The sequence below is a fragment of the Haliotis cracherodii genome, unplaced genomic scaffold (assembly GCF_022045235.1).
Source record: "Haliotis cracherodii isolate W230 unplaced genomic scaffold, xgHalCrac1.p SCAF_4, whole genome shotgun sequence".
Taxonomy (NCBI): domain Eukaryota; kingdom Metazoa; phylum Mollusca; class Gastropoda; order Lepetellida; family Haliotidae; genus Haliotis; species Haliotis cracherodii.
In genome coordinates this window covers 24162545-24183893 of record NW_027266297.1, presented here as the reverse complement: position 1 = coordinate 24183893, position 21349 = coordinate 24162545, and the positions used below count along the sequence as shown (strand labels likewise).

Genomic DNA, 21349 nt, shown 5'->3' with positions numbered 1-21349 from the left:
ATCATTCCTCTTTGCTGTAACAATATTCCAACATACATAACAATAAATTATCAATAGCATTATATCTACAATAAAATGAAGTAATTTGACTAACTATAACAAAATAATTTGTGAAAACAGTTTATACAATTGGGCTGAGTTGGTTGTAAAACAAGTTACAAAGTCATATTACAAAAACAATACTGAAATATCAATAATATACATTTAACTAAAATGTCCTAAATAATGTAAACTATACATGCATTCCTGTGGACTATGCATTACTATACATCTATATATATAGTTTAGGTGATGACTGTAGTTGATCACGTCCTCTTACAAATCCTTGTAGATGTACATTCGTAAACAGTCAAAATACCAGTTCTAGTCATGTCCTTGTAACGTGGTGATATATGAGTACTGGAAGATATATTATACCAACTGTAATGATATCCAAAGGGAATCCCATAGAATTATAAGAATGAAAATGTGGCAAGAGTATTTGTCATATAATGAGTGAGTGAGTGCGTTTTTAACGCCACTTTGAACAGTATTCAAGTTATATCAGGGCGTGTCAGCTCAATGTGTCTATTGTGACGCATGTCTCGGACGTTTACCACTTTGGTGAAACTCATGAGCACGGGTATGGTGCTGACAAACCTGGAAACATATTCGGAGCGAACCGGGAATCGATCCCACGAACATAGGTTCTGGCGTGCCCGAAGGGTCGCATTTCTATACCGCGAATTCAGACGACTGGGCCAGTCTGGGCCGACTGTCCCCTGTCATATAATGAGCGCGTGAGTGAGTTTGTAAGTTAAAAGAAAACGTAACATTGGCAATATCTCAGTCAAATCGTGCTGTCATGTAATGACATGTGGGGTAGACATATGTCTACTTGGTAGAATGAGGGTCATGGACAACATGAAGGTACTCTCCAGGAGTAGTTGTGCATGTTTCGCTGTGGAGTTCTAGAAGTGACTTGCACAGTTTACATCTAGCTCGAATGAACACGTGTGGTTTGGGCTGTGCCATTTGAAAGGAATATGCTCCTTTGAAATATGAGTCATTTGATGTTGCAACTGTGAGCCAACTTTTCCCTGTGTCCTTCTGCACTCTGAAGGTGGCCTTGTGTACGACTTCGAATTCGACCGTGGACATATCAATATATGTTACACAGTTCCCTTTCCGTTTCTGGTCTTGTGACTTTGTATCATTTGAACCTACACTCAAGCAGATATTCTCATGTCTAGGCAACAGCAATAATATGGGGTTTTCTCTTTCATTTAGGGATACCTGTTTGGATGATTTGCCTGTTTCTATTCGTATGGAATTAAATTTGCAGCCTTTTCCAACTTGTCTATACAAATCTCTTTCATTCAAACTTACAGATAACATGCAATTTGAACCAAGTTTCACCTCCTCAAATCCAGTCCAGTCACAATTAAGAGTCAGTGACTCTTTTGAAACATGCTCAGATGACATAAGAACTTTTTCCATCTTTCCTTCATGAGACAGAGTCAGTTTTAGCAATTTATTCTTTGCTAGCCTCTTTAAAAGGGAGTCAGTTACAGTAGCTCCCAGATAATCAGACACTCTCATCTTAAATTCTTTATATCCTTCAACTGTGAACTTTGCAAGCCGAGGATCATCCAGATTACAATCAGATGAGAGTAAGCCCTTGCCGAAAGTATTGTCCAGACCACGGATCATATCTGCTATTGGTGTAAATCTTCCTTTGTGAACAGCAAATATGGTTAAGACATCTTTGTCAAATTTGACAATTTTGGAATCTGAATCTTTTGTCCTTTCCACAACATGGATATCTGTCAGTGTCTTTGGAAACTTATGTTTGAATCCTTTCGATTTTGATGCATAGTAACTGAAGGCTGTGGTTATGTTGTTAAAAACTGTCTCAGCATATGGAAGGAAGATATCATCTGGAGTTGGTTCCAAGAAAGAAAAAGTAACTGGTGGGTGTCGTGCAGACAAATCATCTATCATATTTAGAAGTTTTCTGCTTTTGTCTGACACAAATATGTGTCCAAGGGTAACGTTAAGAATGTTAGAGAATCTTGGAGACACATATGTTTTCTTTGGGTTACGTGTTGAGCCTTTTCTTTTAGGAAGAAGTTTGGGAAATACAAATCGGACGGCAAATGGTTCCTGCTCATTCTTTTGGACATTTTCTTCAGAAACTGCAAGAGCAGGGTCACAACGCAAATACAGATCACTCTCTGAAAGAGGATATATACCGAAATGTTCATCATCACGTGCCATTCCTTGAGCAGTCCAAGGGGTATGGTCATCCATCATGTTTGAACTGCCGATCCTCAATACTCCTTGGGTCGAAAGAAGATCATTTTTCTGATGTGTCATCAAGTCAACCGGTGGAGTGAAGGTCTCAAGCATAGTAGATACATCCATAGCAATCCGTTCTATCGAGGCAGGTTTGAATCCACATCTTCTTAGGTCATCTGTATCAATAACAATATTAATGCCGAGCTCTGAGCCTCTTTTCCAGCATTGATGAAGAGCTATGCCGTGGTTGCAATCCACATCAAAATGAGGACGGCCTATACGTAAATGTGTAGTCCATGAATCAAAAGGGAGGAAGAGTGTTCCTTGTTCTTCCTCATGGATTTCCGATCTTGTTAATCCCCTTTGTATCTTTGATGGTATATTCTGGAGTAGCTTTAGAACTTCAAAAGGGTCTGTGATGTGATATAAGACATCGAGAAAGCTGATCAACTGAAGTCTTCCAATTGTTTTCATATCATTCATTTTGTCAAACGGCTGGTGGTACCATACACCACTGACTTTGGTTGTAGGTAATGATTTTGCATCACCCTTCAGCAACAGTTTGAAATCATATTCACATGACCCTTCACTTCTGACATTGACGAGGAATTTGTCATGGGATATACCATTGCCCAACTCAGCCATGGTGACCCAGCACCATAAACCTGGTTCAAGTTGTTCTGTCAAATTTCCTGGCTTAACTTTAGGTTGTACTGGCCAGACGCCAGGAAACATAGTCAAAGCCTCTTCTACCCCTTCTACCAATTCTTTTTCAATCTTTTCAACTGGTGAACTGGTATAATATTCAGCAGCATAAAGTTGAAGTAACTCTAAAGGATCTCTCAACTGTCGACTTTCTTTTTGGGCTATCTCTTCAAGCCATTTACGTTTCTCTACAGGCATTAAAAACCTGAAGCCTGATTTTTCAGCCAGAAGTACCAGATCCTTCTTTGGTATCAGATCCTCCTCGGCTCCTCTTGTCAGTACATGCTGCACCTCCATTTCCTTCAGCTGTGCGTATATGTCGAGACCTGTGCTGGTCCAACCACCAGTGTGAGATCGTTGTGCATACACCGTCAGTATTAAGACGTCTCCATCAATTTTAAGGCCAACTTCAGATGAAACTTTGGCATTTTTCAGGAGTATTTTTCTTGCCCTGAATTTGTACCTTAGAAGATGTTTTAGTCCTGCAGCCAGGCGTAGCATCTCTAACCGTATTCCATTCCGTCCAAGTATCGACAAAGACTGTGTGTCCCCAACATTGCCAAATGATTTCCAGTCAACAGATACTTCTAACGTTGGTTTCGTGTCCACAACATTCCTTTCAAGTTCCCCCACACCTCCAGTCATGTTGATACAAAATGAGTGACATGCTTTCAAGATGGTATACAAAGGAAAACTCTCTGCTACAAATGCTAAAACTCCATCCTTGAAATTAATATACCATGGCATAGACTGATCAATCAAACAAAACATAGTTTTGTTTGTCCTGAACAAATTGTCAGTGTGCTTGATGATAATTTCCCTCACAGGTGTAAATAAATCTTTGAGCGATTCCATCATGGTTTGGCCCTGCAGAGCAAAGATATCATCATAAAGGTCTGTGCATCTTCTTATAACATGCAGCAGTCCTCCAAGTTCATTGCTGGGATCTCGTCCTGTCAGCATATTGTAGACTGTGATATCATCGTCTGAATGTTTGGGATTGAAGGAGGACCAATCCACTTTAACCTTCACTGTATGCCCAACCAGTTCAGTCATCTGCCAAAAAAATACATATCCTGAAGAAATGATATGAACGATTATGCAATAGAAACGAAGCATTACTTCTATACTATACTGACATTGCTTACTGTATGAATACTCTGTGACATTGCTTACTGTATGAATAATCTGTGACATTGCTTATCATATGAATACTTTGGTACATTGCTTTTATGGCAAAGACAATGCTTATCGCTATAAATGTACATGTATATGGGAAATATTTGTGTCCTTTATGGCCCCTTTGATAAACTGCTCAGTTTATTATCAATGTATTTATACATACCAATTTCTCAGCTTTAGCAATGATTTGAGTATCAACCATGTTCTTGAAGTAGATCTCCTCTGGTTGTCTAGAATTGAACATGGTCTCCACAACTCTAGATGGAATTTCAAAATAATTTAGTTCTCTCCCAGTTAATTCAGTGAATCCTGCAAATTGACCTCCTGTCTCAATTTGTTTTTCTATTAGCTGCTTCACTTCAATTATATGCAATTGGGACTTGATGTCAATCCCCCCACTAGTCAACCCTGACTGCGACTGGGATGGTAACAGAGTAAGTGTTATCTCCTCGCCATCCATCAAGAGAGCAGCTTCCGATGCAGCTGGAGCATTTCTCAGGATTAGCTTCTTGGGTTTAGTTGTGTACCAGAGCAAGCGTTTCAATCCCACAATCAGTTGATATATCACCATTCTTAATCCATTTCGCCCAAACACCGACATGCTAGATGTGTCTCCAAGTGATGAAAATGACTTCCAGTCAACAGATACATCTACCCAGGATATCTGTGCTTCAGTTTCAACATCTTGTGAAAACTTGCAAACACCACCAGCTGAATGTACACATATGGTCTGATATGCCTTGAGCCGACTGTACATTGGGAAGTTCTGTACCACAAACTCAAACTTATCATTCTTATAATTGAAAACCCAAGGCATCGACTCTTCACAAGGAAAGAACATGATCTTTCTTGGCAATGGCATTGTAGTTGACATTGTTACAACAATCGTTTGCAATGGAGTAAATAAATCTTGAATACATGCCACGGCAGTATCTCCATGCAAAGCCAGTATATCTTCATAGAGTTCTTTGCATCTTCCTAGAATATCAACAAGGCCTCCAAGCTCGCTGTTGAGATCTCTCCCTGCCAGCAAACTGTAGCAAGCTGATCTTGTCTCAATATCAACCGTGTCAAAAGAAGCCCAGTCCACATTAATTTTCACTCTGTGTCCAACAATCTCATGCACCTAAAAGAAGTGACCATTTCAAATTAAAGAATGCATATGATCATAACCATTGACAAAAAGTTAGTTAGTAATATAATCTAATGATTTTATATCTCAACCCTGTCAAATCAGCGTAGGAATAGTGAAGAGTAAGGGAACCATATTAACAGGACAAAGGAGCAACATTGTAGTGAGTGAGTGAGAGTTTACGGCGCTTTTAGCAATATTCCAGCAATATCACGGCAGGGGACACCAGAAATGGACTTCACACATTGTACTCATGTCGGGAATAGAACCCGGGTCTTTGGCGTGACGAGCGAACGCTTTAACCACTAGGCTACCCGACCACCCCAGCAACATTGTAACCTGAGATATATCCTAGAAAAGAATGTCAACTTGTTATCTCTTGCTTGTTTTACTCCAAATAATATCTATACAGGGTTTTGAACTGATACATAATGATGATATATACTGATTTGCTTCAGAAATTACTATTTTTCAAATGGGAGGTTTACTATTATTCACTGCAGCACATAATTCATGTTTAAAGTTATAATGTATTGTTTTACAATGCTGACATCAATCTCGAGGGGTATTTTGGGTGATGTAGCCTGTGTGTGAGCTTCATCACACCATCTGCCCAGAGAGATTGGTTGACAACGAATTTACCTCACCCACATTCATTCATACAGACCCGGAATAGATGTCTGAAGTTTCAGTGAGTAAAACGCTTTGATTCAGCCATTGTGAGAGCTAGCAGACGACACATATGAAGAGTTACTTCCCTTTATTCAGTGCATTGGATAAAGATCGGTTCATTTCACGCAACGATACTTATGCAAGATATGCACGTTAACTAAGGTGTGTTCCCATGGATTTCTCAGCGGGGTGTATAAACAAGCTGCATGAGCAGGCTAGGAAAATAATAGTCCGCTCCTTAACCAACCAGAACCTAGTATTTACCGTAAGGTGAGATAAAAAGTAATGTTCAGCTTACCAATATTTCTGCTTCGGAAAGAATATCTTTTTCCACTAGAACCTTGAAATGAGCATCATTGTGAAGTTCATTTGGAACTCTTTCACTTGAGGCTATGGAAAGGATAGGCTCTCCGACATCAGCCTGGTCAGTTCTGTCAAGTGCAACATGATCTTTAAGTGTTCTGCCATCTAATTCCTTGAAGGGCGTTCCAGTACCAGTTGACAGGCAGATGATTTCTATCTTGTCCATCTCTTCCAGATTGTGTGCCTGGTTTAAAACTGATGTCAGTGTGGTAAGATAACTAGCTATTACAGTCATCAACCAGGAATCGGACACAGCAACTGGTTTGTTATTTCTAAAACTGTCCAAATCGACTTGCAATTGTTTTCCAATGATCGTTTCTGGGAGCATTGAATCTACAGTAGCAGTTGATTCCACCTTCTTTTTCAGTTCTGGATTGTTGGTTTTCATCATGAGAAAGTTTGCTTCGCTCAGTCTTGCGTCAGCCATTGACCGAATCCATGTTTCATCTCCAGGGTGTGATATTCCCGTCTTCCAACACGCAACAATTGGGAGGCACACTTTTATATCAGAGAGATTTGCAAAGTGACTTTGATCTGTGTCAGTCAGTTGCATCAGGGACATTATTTCCCCATATAAGTCGTACATTTGGAGACTAACTGCAGTCTGCATTGGTGTAATTCCCTCGATCTCTTTGTTGATAACTTCTGGATATTTTTGTAGGATGAATTTTACAACATCCACAGAGTGAGTTACGATTGCTGAGTCCAAGACAGATGGAAGGTCAAGTGTCGCTTTAGTGTGTTCAAGAATTGCAATTGTTGTACTTTCCCATCCTTTTGTCAAACAAAGTGATATGTTTGACATTTGATCATTCCCCTTGCTTTGCAGCAGGAATAGCCTTGCCAAATCAACATCATCTTCATATCCCATGCATGCCAGTGCACTTTTCACAATGCGAACGTCTTTTGAAATACCAGCATATTGTAGCAACGTTTCAAGGGTATGTGATTGGGCACTGTCTGGGGTTGAGACATACCCTGTAGTTGTTTTCCCTCTTTCCCAAATGTTCCTCTCGGGACCACTGGTCTTTTGCTGACGGAGGTATACTTCAGACCAGCCAAAACATCTGTCAAGGAGACAATCGAGACATGTGTAATCTGTTTTCTTATGGGAGCTGTGTTGAGAATTGGTAGGGAAACCTTGTTCAAAGAACAGTGACGTCATGTGCTGATGACCGAGGGCGATGCTATATTGACCAGCTTCCATACCAAATTTGTTTTTGAGATGAATAGTCTGTGGGTCAGATTTTTCTCTCAAAATTTCCAGAACCGCTTTGTCCCCTGTCAAAGCAGCCACATGAAATAGGGTTTCTCTTGTGCTCTTTGACACCCATTCCACTGGGTTTTGTCTTTTTATCAATACTCTGACACAGTCCTTGTGTTTGTTCTGCACTGCTAAAGCCAATGGGATATTCCCTCGAATTTCTGTCAGCAATATTGTCCTCAGTGTCTGCTGATCCTCTTCTATTCTTGTTAGCAGAGTGTCAATTACCTTTGATGAGCCATATTTAGCTGCAACATGTATGAGGGGTGCCTCTGCATATGAATGTGTCATTGCAGTGAGAATATGTCCTTCCGCCGCAAAGATCATTGCCAGTGCAACTTCATCATTCCTTTGCCTCAAAGCATACTCAATTGTCCATGCTTCCCTAATGACAGATAGTGTTGGGTATAACATGTCTGTAGACTGTATGGGAGGAAGGGATTCTATGCCATGTCTTGTCAAAAGGTATCTCAACCAGCCAAAGTGGAGGATTTCCTTGGTCCATTTAAATGTCGTTTTCAATTTGAATGTTTCAGATAGGTCCTTCATAAGGGCAACCTGGCCCATAGCTCTGGCATAGTCTATTGGAGTTCTCTTCTCGTTATCTTCACGTTCTGCTAACTTGGAACTCTTTTCTAAAATCTTGGTAACGATGCTCTTTGTGCCCCATTTACAGGCATAATGCAAGATTGTTGCTCCCTGAGAATCAACTTCTGTCAGACTTACATCAGGTAATGTTTCAAGTATGTGGAGGCAAAATTCCACGTGTCCGTTCTTTATGCCATTCATAAGTGCCCTTGGAACGCATTTAGTTAGTGTTACTGTCTTCTCCCTTAAAGGCTCATCTCCAAATTCAAGGACAATCCTGAATGCAGATACGGATCCACTGAAACCTGTTAGCTCTAAAAGTGTTGATAGCATGTCATCACTCAACAATTGATTCCTCTGAAACAGTTCAAGTAATGTCTTCAAAACAGAAGTCATTCCTCTCCTGGCTGCTTTCACAGCTGCTGCATTTATGTCTATAGCATTTGATGTTCCTGTGTTTGTGGCGAATGTTAGCAGAGCTTCGGAAGTATTTGTATGACCTTGTGATGAAGTGACACAAAATACCTCATTCAACAGCTGACTGATATTACTTGGGCTGTTCTTCTCAAAAACTGTCAACATTATCCTAAGCAGGTCAATCTTTCCTTTAGAAGCAGCAAATGTAAACACATCAATCCATTGTTTGGTTAACATCTTTTCTGGGAACTGTTTAAGGCAACTCTCTGCAACAATCTTCAGAAATGAAACATGATTCATTCTCACAGACAATACCAGAGTGTTGTCATCAACATGTAGAGTACCAATCATGGCCAACACTGTCAAAGATTTGGATACTTGGTCTTTATGGCCCTGTAGAAGTATGATCAAGTCGGTTAATGTACAACCGTGGATGACTATCCTTGAGCAAACATCTGATTGTCTCTGAAATGTGTTCTTCAGTCTTCCTTTTAGATGGACAAAGATATCAGGGTTGCACAGTAAAGCTAATGCTATGAGCAAGACGTCTGGGATCTTGACATCATGAGACAGGGGCAATATGTCTAAAACCTCTTTGACAATTTCCTCAAGAGGACATTGCTTTCTAGATAGCAAGAACTTCATTTGTTCTCCTTTGAGGTGATGTGACTTAATATCGGTGTGCAGTGAAGAAATCTTTTCCTTTACATCTGCATCTTTCTCTACCTTCTTCCATTTTCTAAGCTTTTCTATCACACCATCAATGCCTGGGATCAAGGAGATAATTGCTTGACTTGCTTTCTCTACTATTGTGATTGGATCCTTAATTAGCTTTGAAGACGTTTGAATTTGTTTTACCATCTTAATGTCAAGATTTGAAACTGCTAAAGCAAATGGTGGTAAACCCTTTGTTGTTTTCATCATGCTAGAAAACATTGGCTGTGTCATCAAATCTTTCACCAAAGCTGTGTCACCAGCGATCACTGCTGCATGGAAGATATTTCCCTTAATTTCACTTCCAACGTGTGACAAGTTCATAAGGTATTGAACTCTCTTTGACATTGCATCTTTAACAGTCACTGATGATGGATATTCCTTTGGTTGCGAGCTCATCTCCTCTTTAAATTGCTTTAAAATAGGTTTCAAAAACACTTCACTTTTGGACTGCAGTGCCAATGCAACCCTCCTAGAATTGTTGCATAATAATTCCGGAATCCTGGAAACGGTCTCTTTGGCACCTAGAACAGTCACTGATGGTGAATCATCATTTGTTTGTGAGCTTACCTCTTCTTTAAGTCTCTTAAAACCAGGTGTCATGAACACCCCACTGTTGGACTGTAGTGCCAATCCAACCCTATCGGAGTTGTTGCATAACCCAGGAAACTGCTTTGGACGTGTCACCAATGAAGGTTCTTCTGTGGCTGCATAACATGTCTTCATTATTTCAAAACCTGGAAATGCCTTTATCAAAGAAAGGGAAGCCCCATTCATCAGAAGCAATTCTGCAAGTTTCCAATGCTTGTGAGCTAATGCATACCATAGAGGACTGGAACCAGATGCATCTCGTATGTTGTGACTCTGAATTCCTCCCTTTTTCAGATGTTGCAAAATACAGTACATTGATTCAGCGTCACCAGTCTTTGCCAGGCAATGGAGAACACTTTCACCGTGTTTGTCCTTCGACGGCTCAATTGCCAACTTCAGCAATTCAACAAAAGAGTCTGTTTTTGCTACAGATTTAGAAGTGTGTGCAATCAATTCCTTTATCATAGGCATGATAATGGCGACATCATTCAGTAAAGCATATGTGATAATTTGATTCATCACTGGCAACTCCAGTGTATCTTCCGCAAACTGCAATGTTCCTGTTCTAAACACATGTTTCAGACATTCATATACATCACGTGGTTCCTTGTCATTATTTGGATGACAGATCAAATCAGCAGTTGTCCAACCCTCTATGATCGGCATGGATGTAAGATTTGGTTTCCTGTGGAATGATTTCATTCTTCTCTCTAATCGTTCAAATAGGCTAGGTTTGCTCAGCAATGCCAATACTGTCAAGACAACATTTGGGATCTGTTCTTCCTTAGACAAGAAAAGAATATCTAAAACATAGTTTGCTAGCTCTTCGAGGGAACACTGGGATGAATAAGGAAAATGTCGCAGCTCTATTCCTTTGAAGTAATATGATCTCAGAGAATCATATAATGAGCATACTCTTGTCTTCAACTCTTGCTCCTTCTCCAGCCGTTTTCTTCTCCACAGTTTTGCAATGACAGTGTCAATACCTGGCACCAAGGAAATAATTGCTTCACTTGCTCTCTCTGCAGCTGTAACTGGATCTGATATGAGTTCTGGGTATTTCAAACAAAGCTGAACCGCCTTGATGTGCTGATTACTAATTCCCAGTACAACTGGTGATACACAGTCAACTTGTTTCATCATAGTTGTAAACATGGGTTGTGCTATTATATCTGTCATCAAATGAATATCACCTACAATGACAGCTGTATGGAAGATTGTTCCTCCCCTTGTTGTTGTAAAACATGTTAAACCTATCAGGTATTTGACTCTCTTAAGCATGGCATGTTGTATTGGTTCCCCCTTTTCAACCAATTTTGGTGGTTCAATGTGAGAGTATGGTGATGCTGTTTTCCGCAAATCTAATAGTGACTCTGAATCCGGGAATGAAGTACCTTTAGACCCTAGTGCAATAGCAACATTTCTTGAATCACTTTGAAGGGCACAAAAAAACTTCTTTTCAGGCAATAATTGAAATGTCCTTTTTGTATCCAGATCAGGTACAACTGGAAAAATCGCACCATTTGGTTGATATGGAAATCTGCTGCGCGAACCCTTGTCAACATCCCAGTTCCTATAGTATTGATATTCACGCCATGGTTCACAACCGCGCGAACCATGAAAAGCTCCATTCAAGAGCAACAGTTCTGCAAGCTTCCAATGTTTGTGTCTCAATGCATAATTAGGGGTGCTGATTGAGTCAAATTGATTAAGGTTTTTGATTTCCAAGAGGTCAACACGTTCATCTTTCAAGTGTTGTAGCATCAGCTTGACATTACTAATGTCATTGTTTTTGCAGAGATGAGGAATGACATCTCTATACATGTCATTAAATTCGTCATTTTTCCCAGGTTTTGAATGTACTTTACATAATACTTCCTTCACGATGTGTTCAACAACAGAAACGTTCCCTGATTTTATAGCTGAAATGATGCACTGTTTCATTGGCAAGTCATCCCATTTCACTTCATGAATGCTTTTAAGAGCCTTTAGAGCTAGGTCGGCAGTACACAACGAGAGAATCTCCTGTAGCCCAATGCTGAAACAAATAAATATTACTATGATATATCTATATACCAATAGTGTTTGCTAGTACAAAACCAGAAATCATTACACACCACCACAGTATCCATTTCGATACCATTAACGTCAGTATTCTCATACCAGATTAAAGTACCAAAACCCTAGCTAACATAACGAGGAACCTAAAGTCATTTCTACAAAAATGGCAATTCTAGTCTTTGAAACACATGGCCTTTGTATTACAATTTTAAACTATATTTTAAATCCTATACCTCAAGCTGCCTCGTCAAATCACTTCCACTTGGGGACATACACGCCAAATGTAGTGTAACTCCAATGCCTCCACCTGGCTTACTAAGAACGTCTTTTGACTTGCGGTTAAGTGTAACAAACCATGTTGGGGCATGTGAGAGTAAATATATTCCTCCTGTATATTTGTTCTGAAGGAATCGATGTACAAGAAACATGGGAAACATATTCCATGTTCAACAAAATATTATAATTAATAAATGCTACGGAGCTTGTGATGAAACTCGGGGACTACAATCCACCAGCAGAGACATTAACCTGGTTCAAGTAAATATAAAACGTCAATACCAGAGAATAACCAGTTTGACAGAGATCTCTTATGAATATGGAAATATCAAAAACGATATTGCATATGCTACTCAGTGAATGCAGGCCACCGTGATCTACTACTCATACGAAATGATTGCCGCAACATCAGCCATAAAACCTATGCATAGTCATAAATCAGCCATTTTCATTCAAAATATAATAATATTTGGTATACGTTCCGTTTGTAGTATCACTCAACACGTTTCGATTTTAGCAATATTTACAAATGTGACAGTGATTGAAATCTATGATGACTACATACCCAGGAGCACACCAGAAACCTATGACTGTGGGTTCGAATCCCGGTTCACCCCGATTATGTTTCTAGGTTTGTCAGCACCATACCCGTGCTCGTGGGTTTCACCGAAGTGGTAAACATCTGAGACCTGCATCACTTCGGGCTTTCCGCCCACATTAAGCTGACACAGCGCGATATAACTGGAATACTGTTAAAAGCGGCGTTAAACCTCACTCACTCCGTCACTCACACAACCAGGAAAGATACATAAAGTGGTACTCTATTTGGGAAAGTAATCAGTATTTCATAACCGATCATATATAGTTTATGTGACTTCTCACCATGCTGTTTTGACAGCATCAGAATATCGTAAACCATACGGGTCCGCTTCAGATTCATCAAGGGAGCTGTCGGCATTGTCCTTAAAATCAGGCGGCTCTAAAACAGCTGTACCCTGATCCAGGAAGTAGTCAACCAGTGTCCAGTTGTGATCCATTGCTGCCACTTGTAATGCTTCTTGATATCTTGGAGGGATATCCTTCACACGTATGCTGAAAAATATATGTGTATTTACATCAATAAACAAAACAATAGAACCAGTGAAATAAGACATGTATATGAAGAAAACTAGTTCATGAGACAATTAGTATCTTCATTCCCAAGTAACAATATTTTCCAATGTCAGTTTACCTCTCACAAATGTATTTGATAAGTCCAAGCTTCGTTTTTTCTTCTCCTGTATCTTCTCTGGATACGTATCCCACATGTTTTCTAAGATGGTGGTTTTGTTTCCTCAAGTAGGTTGTCAATGGGTTGTAATCATCTTGGTCTATCCTGTGTAAATCTTGGCCATTCTCTAACCCTTAATGGATGCAAAGTGTAAGTTGGAATTAACCAAAGATGACTATTGGAATAATTTTTTCTACGAAGGTATTACAAAGGAAAAATATAAACAAGTATTGAATTACAGAATGTTCACATGTTAACTGATAAAACAATGATACTTTTTAAGTAACGGTAAAATTGTTGTTGATTTACATGGCACTCGAGGTATATCATGGCAGCCTGTGAATAATAGAGGCTGGAGGGATATCATAAGTAAGGTCACTTGCTATCGGTATGATGACAGGCAATCGAAAACAGTCTGACCACCCGTCCTTTTAGGCATTCTGTACAAGACTGTTAGAAACAAACTCTAAACTGGGATACAAACAGGGGAGGAAAATACAGTATACTCGTAACATTTGAATATACTACACTTACCAAGACATGCACACAGAACTGTCAGTCCTGTTGGCACTGCTCCATGTTTAGTTAGGAGATGTACCATCTTTTTGTCACCTTTCCATGCAGCAAGATCAACAGCCTTCATCATGTCTGTATGAGATAAATCAGTGTCACAATTTACTTTTACTATATGCTCTACAAGTTCATGCTCTCTAAACCAGACAGCCAGGTGCAGAACTGAAATATGGATATGGTGTCGATGAAGACATTGGTGTATGCGTATCAGCCTTTTTTCCAATGATGCATCTTTGGCATTCCACTTTTGAAACAATCCAAGTGTCCGCAGTTGGATAAGTTCTTTCAGCACTGATGCATTCATGTCTAATTTATTCCCAACAGTCCTCATCTGTTCAATAGATAATGTTCCGAATTCGGAAGCATCTGGCATTTTCTCATCACTTAGAAATGATGGAAATCTTTGGTGTTTTCGCTGATCAAACAGCAACATATTTGAAGGTTTTCGTCGCCACCACAACATGCGAGCCAACTGTTCAAGAAACAACTTCGTTGTGTCACCTGGGCTGGCATCATCACTTGTAACACTGTTGACATCAGACGAGGATGGCGATGGAGCAGAGGATGATGAACCAACAGAACTGTCTCGTACATATGGAGACAGCATTCTTCTAACCAGTTGTTCTTTCGCATCCTGATCTGCTGATGTTATAGCTTTCATACAGGCATTGGTGAGCATGCTCAAGATATGTATGGGGCTTGAGGACATGCAATCGAAAATATGCTTCAGGATGAGATACCCTTCTCCAAATCTGTTGAATAAGTGCTCACGGCATCTCATTTTGTTCTCATTGAACCCAAGCAGACATTTCATTAGTGTTGATCCTGATCGTTTCAGTAATATTGCAATAACGTTCCACATCCTTTTCACTTGGGCAGCTCTGAAGAGTTCACATGCAGGATGTTTAAATGACGCCTTCTTTACCCTCATTTCCACAGGGTATGATCCATTGTGCAGGATGAAACAAACAATTGCTTCCTTTTCTTCAGGTTTAAGATGTTGCTGCCATTTCTGTATGAAGAGAACCAAAGGAAGGTGATCATGAATCTGAAGTATTTCAAGCATTACGGGTCTTAAACTCCCCAATAATTTGGCCGTCATTAACTTTGTTCCCTTCAAAATTCCGGGTACAGTTTCGTTGATGGTTTTAAACAGTCCAAAGGATGGCTTTTCTGAAACGCAAGCTGCTCCTAAGATTCCATTTGGTAACATGCTGATAAAGGTCAACTGTGTATCCGGAATGCCAAACCTCTTCTGTTCCTCGTTGTACATCAGCAACAGTTTCTGTAACAGTGTAACATTTCCAGATTTTGCAGCAAGATGGATTGCAAAGGATCCCATTGTACTTGTCCGTTGACTCTTCAATAGTAGATCAACTACTTTCCCATTACCAATAATGATCGCTCTTTCCAGAGCAGTGCAATACCTCCTCAAAGATGAGGGGATATCTGAATTTTTTACAGGTGATAACCTGGTTTTGGATCCGAATCTATATCCACATTGGGGTGGAATATAATTTGGATTTGCTCCTAGTTTCAAAAGATAGTCAACCATAGCATACTGTCTTCTTAGTTCTTCAGCATCTGGTTTGGTCCTTAATGATGTTAAAAGGCATTGTTTCTGTTTACGTGGCTGTTTGGGCTCATGCCACACCTCAGTGGGCTTCATTTCCAGAGCTGCCAAGAGATACTTGTCAAGATACTGAAGTTCATCTCGAATACTAGACATCAAAACATCAGCACACCTGAGTCTCCATAGCCTGACTGCACAGAATCTTGCCTTCACACCCTCTTCACCATACAGTAGGTTTGGCATTTCTGTCACCAGTGTCTTCAAAGTATCTGGTTTGTTCATTATGATTAATGTTTCAAGTGGGGACAGGCAAGTACTTTGAGGCAAAGTTTGAAATATGACCTCACAGAAGTGACCTCTGGAAGTAAAATAAAGTTTAAAATTATTTTGAGATGATGTTAATAACATAATGGGAGTGACAACATACTTTCCATAATTCTAATCCATTGTACAATTCCGACTGTATATGTACACTACATCAACATAATGCTAATGCTTGTCAAAGCAAGAGAATAACCAGTCTAGGTTATTTACCGAAACATATTTTATTTGTCGTAAATAGCTGTGAATGTTATATGAATTGACAACTGAAAATCTGGTAGCACCCCCAATCCACACCATTTGCATTTAAAAAGCAAGTATTTTCTCCTGCCATGCGGCAGCGGCGGCGATCAAGTGATCAGTGAACATAAGGATGTGTTTGTGAATCACTATGAAATAGTGATGATGCCAGGTGCTACCAGGTGTTTTCGAAAACAATTAAGTAGTATTCATGGCAGAATCAGTCTGAATCACAAAGACACTTACCCGCTGTCTGCAAATGCTGCCTCACAAAAACGACATTTCCAATGTCCATTGTCCATTGCTTCCAAATATGTCTTGTCATATGATGTAGCCCATGACACCTTGCCATGCGGTCTAAAGGGAAAGCCATCCTTAGCTTTGTATGGGTCTGGGGATGATTTTGGAAGTTTTTTCATTTTCCTCAAAAGTACATCAATCAGCCCGAAATTCATATATCCAACATAATGCAGTATGTTCTTCCCACACGCGTCCATGGCATAAGGATCCAAGTGCTCCAGATGATGATTTATCATATAATCCAGGACCTTTCTACCTTTCTTATAATGTGCAGCAAGCAACAAAGGAGTCCGACCCATGGAATCTCTCACTGATGCAAAACTCAGATCCTGTTGGGAAAGCATGAACTGCACAAATTCCAGATTGCCTTCCATACAGGCGTAGTGTAGGGGGGTTGAATTCCTCCAGTCTACAACATTCAAGGTTTTTGTCTCATTAAAAAGTTTCTTAAATGCGTTTAGGCACTGTTTGTTTTTCTTGTCCCTTTTCACATCGCTCCCTTGAACATTCCAGCCCTGAACAGCATCATGCAATGGTGTCCTCATCATATTATCGGTAGAACCAGGAGGGCATATATTCAGCAAATACACAAGTAAGTCTGTTAGACCCAGATAGGCAGCCTGGCCAACAAATTGAGAAAGTTGTTCAGGATTTGTCTTGAAACACTTGAGGAGAGATTGTCCGCATTTCTTGAGGTTCTTCTGTGCTTGAGTCAACAGTGTCTTGGATGTTTCTTGATCAAGATCCATATCCACGTCCATATCTGCAATCTGTCCAATTAATTCAAAGTTTCTGTTGTTAAGAGCCAATCGTACTCCTTTAGAAACATCCTGTGTATTCATGTCCTTGTTTATGAGAAGTTTCACAAACTCCAACATGTTGTGTTGACAAGCATAGTGGAAAGGCAGATGGCCATCAGGATCTCTGTCCAGAACACTATGACCACCATTTAAAAGATTCTTGATGATTTTGAGGTTGCCAAATTCTGCAGCAAGATGTAGAGGTGGTCGCAGAAATGTAGGTTCAACCCTTGACACAACCTTACAGAACCTGAGAGCATGTTTGAGCGCCCTGTACTGAAGAGCACAACATGTAAAATGGAGCACCAGTTTCTGATCAATGATATCTGGATCAAGTTGCTTCATTAGGTAGACAGTGTCTTCCTTCTTCAGGCTTAGAATCATGTAGTAACAGCTCATCCCATTCACGTCAGGGGAATCAAGGTCAGGTTGGAATGACAGCAGATATGCAGCTACTTTCAGATGTTCCCTGTTGGACTTGATTCCATGTTGATAGAGGGCACAGTGCAGTGGTGTCCGACCATTAATGTCTTTCTCAAACATCAGTTTGTACTTGTCCAGGCGCATGCAGAGAAACTGGCACATGTTCAGGTGTCCCCCTTGTGCTGCATAGTGAAGAGGTGTAGCCAGCCGCTGATCTTTAAGCTGTTCTTCCCTCACATTTCTCCCTTTATTTTGCAGCAAACCCTCTATCTTTTCTTTATAGATACCATAATCAATCTGCCTTGTTTCGGCTTTAGTTTTATGATCCTTTGATTTTTCTTCAACCTCCAACTTTGCGATTGCAGCATATTGGCTCAGTTCCTCGACCACGGAATCTGAAATAACGTTTCATTTGGTCATCATTGCAATTCGTAGACTGAAAACACATTCGACGAACTGAAACTATCTTGGTAGCTGAGATCAATTTTGAGTGTTAAGCAGAGGATTATGTGAATATTGTTACCAGGTCGTCTCTAATTGTCCATATGACACTAAGTGCGCTTCTTCTCAACTTACCATTGCTGTCAGGTCGAGCTGACGTGATATCTGTTGGTATGAAGGAGAAGCCGAACATACTTCGTGCATCCAACTTCTGTTGGAGGGCATCAAGATTCCAGTGACTCACTCCACTTGCATCAAACAGGAACAGCAGTCCTATACATGTCACCATGTAACGCCGTCCGTCCTTATCAAAGGGTAGCTGTTAGTTCAAAAGAGTGTCATTTGTACAACGTTTGATCATATGAACAAACAGTCAACAAACTAGAAAAGTGTTAATGAAAGTTAATAACCCTTTCGCTTAATGACCCCAGACTCCGCTGAGGGAAAACGCATGTCCAATGCAGGACAACTTTGAAACAAAAAGTCCCCGGACTGTAGTTAAATTAATACGAAAGTTGCATTACCTTTTGTTTAATGACTGCACCTTTGCTGTGAGAAATACATTTTAACGAAGGACAGAATGTTCGATGCTTCAGCTACATTCAAATGAAAGTAACATGCATTTCTGATTTAATTACTTCCCCTCCGCTTTGAGGAATCACATATTAATTAATTTGGGCTTTACAACAGCAAGTAACATGACTCTAGCTACATTAACAAGAGAGTTATATGCACTCCCGGTTTAATTACTTCACTCACAGTAAAAAAAAGGAAAGTACATTTTTTTTATGAAGTACAGGTTTAAAGATCCATGCCTCTGGCTACTTTAATAAGAATTTATATGCTCTGTCTGGTGAATTACCTTAACACTTTTCAATCACATGCTTGAATGTTACTAGCTGAAAATATAGCTCTTACAAGCGTGACATACAAACACGGGAAGTTCACAGTGGAGCAGAAGTACCTGACGAATGACAAGTCCCTTGATCTGTACCTGCAATTAAGGTCACACCTGTCCTGATCACTTCAATGCCCCACCCGTAGGGTTTCATTCAATAACAGTTCACACTTCTTGGATTATCATGAACATAAAACCATTTTTGAAGTCAGTTGCAAGTATTTCAACAACTTACAAATACTTGAATACTGTTTTACCTTATGACCTCATAAATCACCTTATAATAAAAAGTGTCTTTGATTCATGTGATTCTCTCTGTGTGTATGTGTGTGTGTGTGTGTGTGTGTGTGTGTGTGTGTGTGTGTGTGTGTGTGCGTGTGCGTGTGCGCGCGTGCGTGAAAGAGTGAAAATTGTTTTTCTAACAATTATTCTGACACATGAAAACCTGAAAATGGTATTTATCTCCTATTTAGGATCCCAAATTATATCTGATAAACAAAATCAATTGCATGCCATTGATATTTAACAAGGACAATCATGTGTATTCTGTAAAGCAATTGAATATAGTGCCAAATATTTTCGAATAATATTCCAGACTTTTGTGGACACTTGCAAATTTCCACAACTTATACCCTACTTCACTAGAATAATAGTGCATGGAAGGGGTAGATTAAATCCTAAAATTTATTATTGCAATTTTCTTAACTTACGTCTTTGTAAGATACATCAGATGGATACTGAAAATTGTTCTTTGTGGGTTTCCCCAGTCCAGCTTTCGGAAGGACGTCACTTAAACTTAAAGACTTTTCATTTGAAGTGAGAATCTCTCTGTTCTTGCAAAGAAAGACGAAGCCATTTTCAAACACTTGGTTAAATTCCTGCTGGATCTTCTTCCTGACATCAAGAACCGATGAATTTGAATACAGCCTGTAGGACTTGACCAGCAGACATGGGTTGTTGGAGCTCACAGCCTGGACCTTCACCAGAATGTCTCCCCATCTCTCCCTTGGCACTGAGGGCAGGGAGGAGAACACAAAGGGAGCAACAGTGTCCCTAGAAATATAAACAAAGAAATCAGCGTCTCAAGAGAGCATGTTTACTTGGAAGAAATATGTTGGGTTGCTGCATGTCTTCAGGATTGAAATCAGATACCAGCTTATGTCTAGAAGATGCATGTAAGTATATGGCAGGCGTTTGGTAAATCGAGCAATAATTATAATATGTTAATTGGACAATGTTGAAGAAAACCATTGTTTGCAGTGTATATGGTATGATTCATAAACATTTGGTGCAAATTATTATCAATGCCTCCGGAGAAAACAGTGTTTGTGTCTAACGTAACCGTTCACTGTGCCAAGAAGAATTGTTATGCCCATTGTACCATGGGCCACTGGCCTCCACGTACCGAACTAAAGTCTCCCGTCCCATGTCCCACGTCCCATGGCTCCTGGCATGATACAATAGTATTTGGCAGGCAGGAGCTCAATAATGTGTTCCTTTCACACCGTAAAATTGCACCCTTGTAGAATTGCATCGATGCATATTTTGTCTCTTCTCATGATCGCAATAATACATAACACAACGGTCATTAGTGAAGCCTTCCGGCTTACTGCCTACCACTTATACCTGATGTGACCCTCCACAAAAAAGTAACGCCATGTCTGGAGATTGTCGAGGCGATGGTGATAATGCAAACAAGTTAAGATCAAAGAATATTTACTTGTACACTTTACCTAAGTCTGAAAGGTGAGGGGTTCGACATCGTAATCACTAAGTCATCCTGGGACGACAGCATACCTTGTCATACTGTTTGCATGTCTCTTAGTGTAGGTATTAAGTATACATTAAGTTCAAATATTTGTCAACATGTCTAGAGAAAATTCAGAAAGGATTTCTTAACAATGTAATAAAAAGAATACATAATCCTCGGTGTCCATTTGAAGTAGACCACCACAGCGGTACACATTCCGCGTTCAGCTGTGATAGATGTACGTTACATTGATTGCTCAACACATTATCTGTTTTCTCATCTAACTCGAATCGAAATAGGTCAGACCGTGTTTTATTACGGATAAGTTATGAAGGAACGCGTGTTACAACTTTCCCATATGAGCACATGTCCATTTTGAGATTCTAAAAGCTGATTGGTCATTGGAGTGAGTGTGGTTTAACGCCTCTTTTAGCAATATTCCAGCAATACCACAACAGTGGGACGTCAGAAATGGGCTTCACACATGTCGGAAGTCGAACCTGGGTCATCAGAGT

General features: G+C 39.9%; 1 protein-coding gene across 1 annotated transcript; it reads right to left on the bottom strand.

Annotated features, from left to right (window-relative positions):
- Positions 1-263: 263 nt before the first annotated feature.
- LOC139479335 (uncharacterized) lies at positions 264-20846 on the bottom strand. The gene is made up of 11 exons (XM_071262195.1): positions 20818-20846; positions 20466-20531; positions 19795-20137; positions 18322-18505; positions 16469-18140; positions 14050-16019; positions 13477-13648; positions 13128-13337; positions 6270-11946; positions 4331-5293; positions 264-4041 (listed from the first exon to the last, which is right to left on the bottom strand). Exons 1-11 carry the CDS (start codon positions 20844-20846, stop codon positions 874-876), a joined length of 14454 nt encoding a protein of 4817 aa, XP_071118296.1. The 3' UTR covers positions 264-873.
- Positions 20847-21349: the final 503 nt, after the last annotated feature.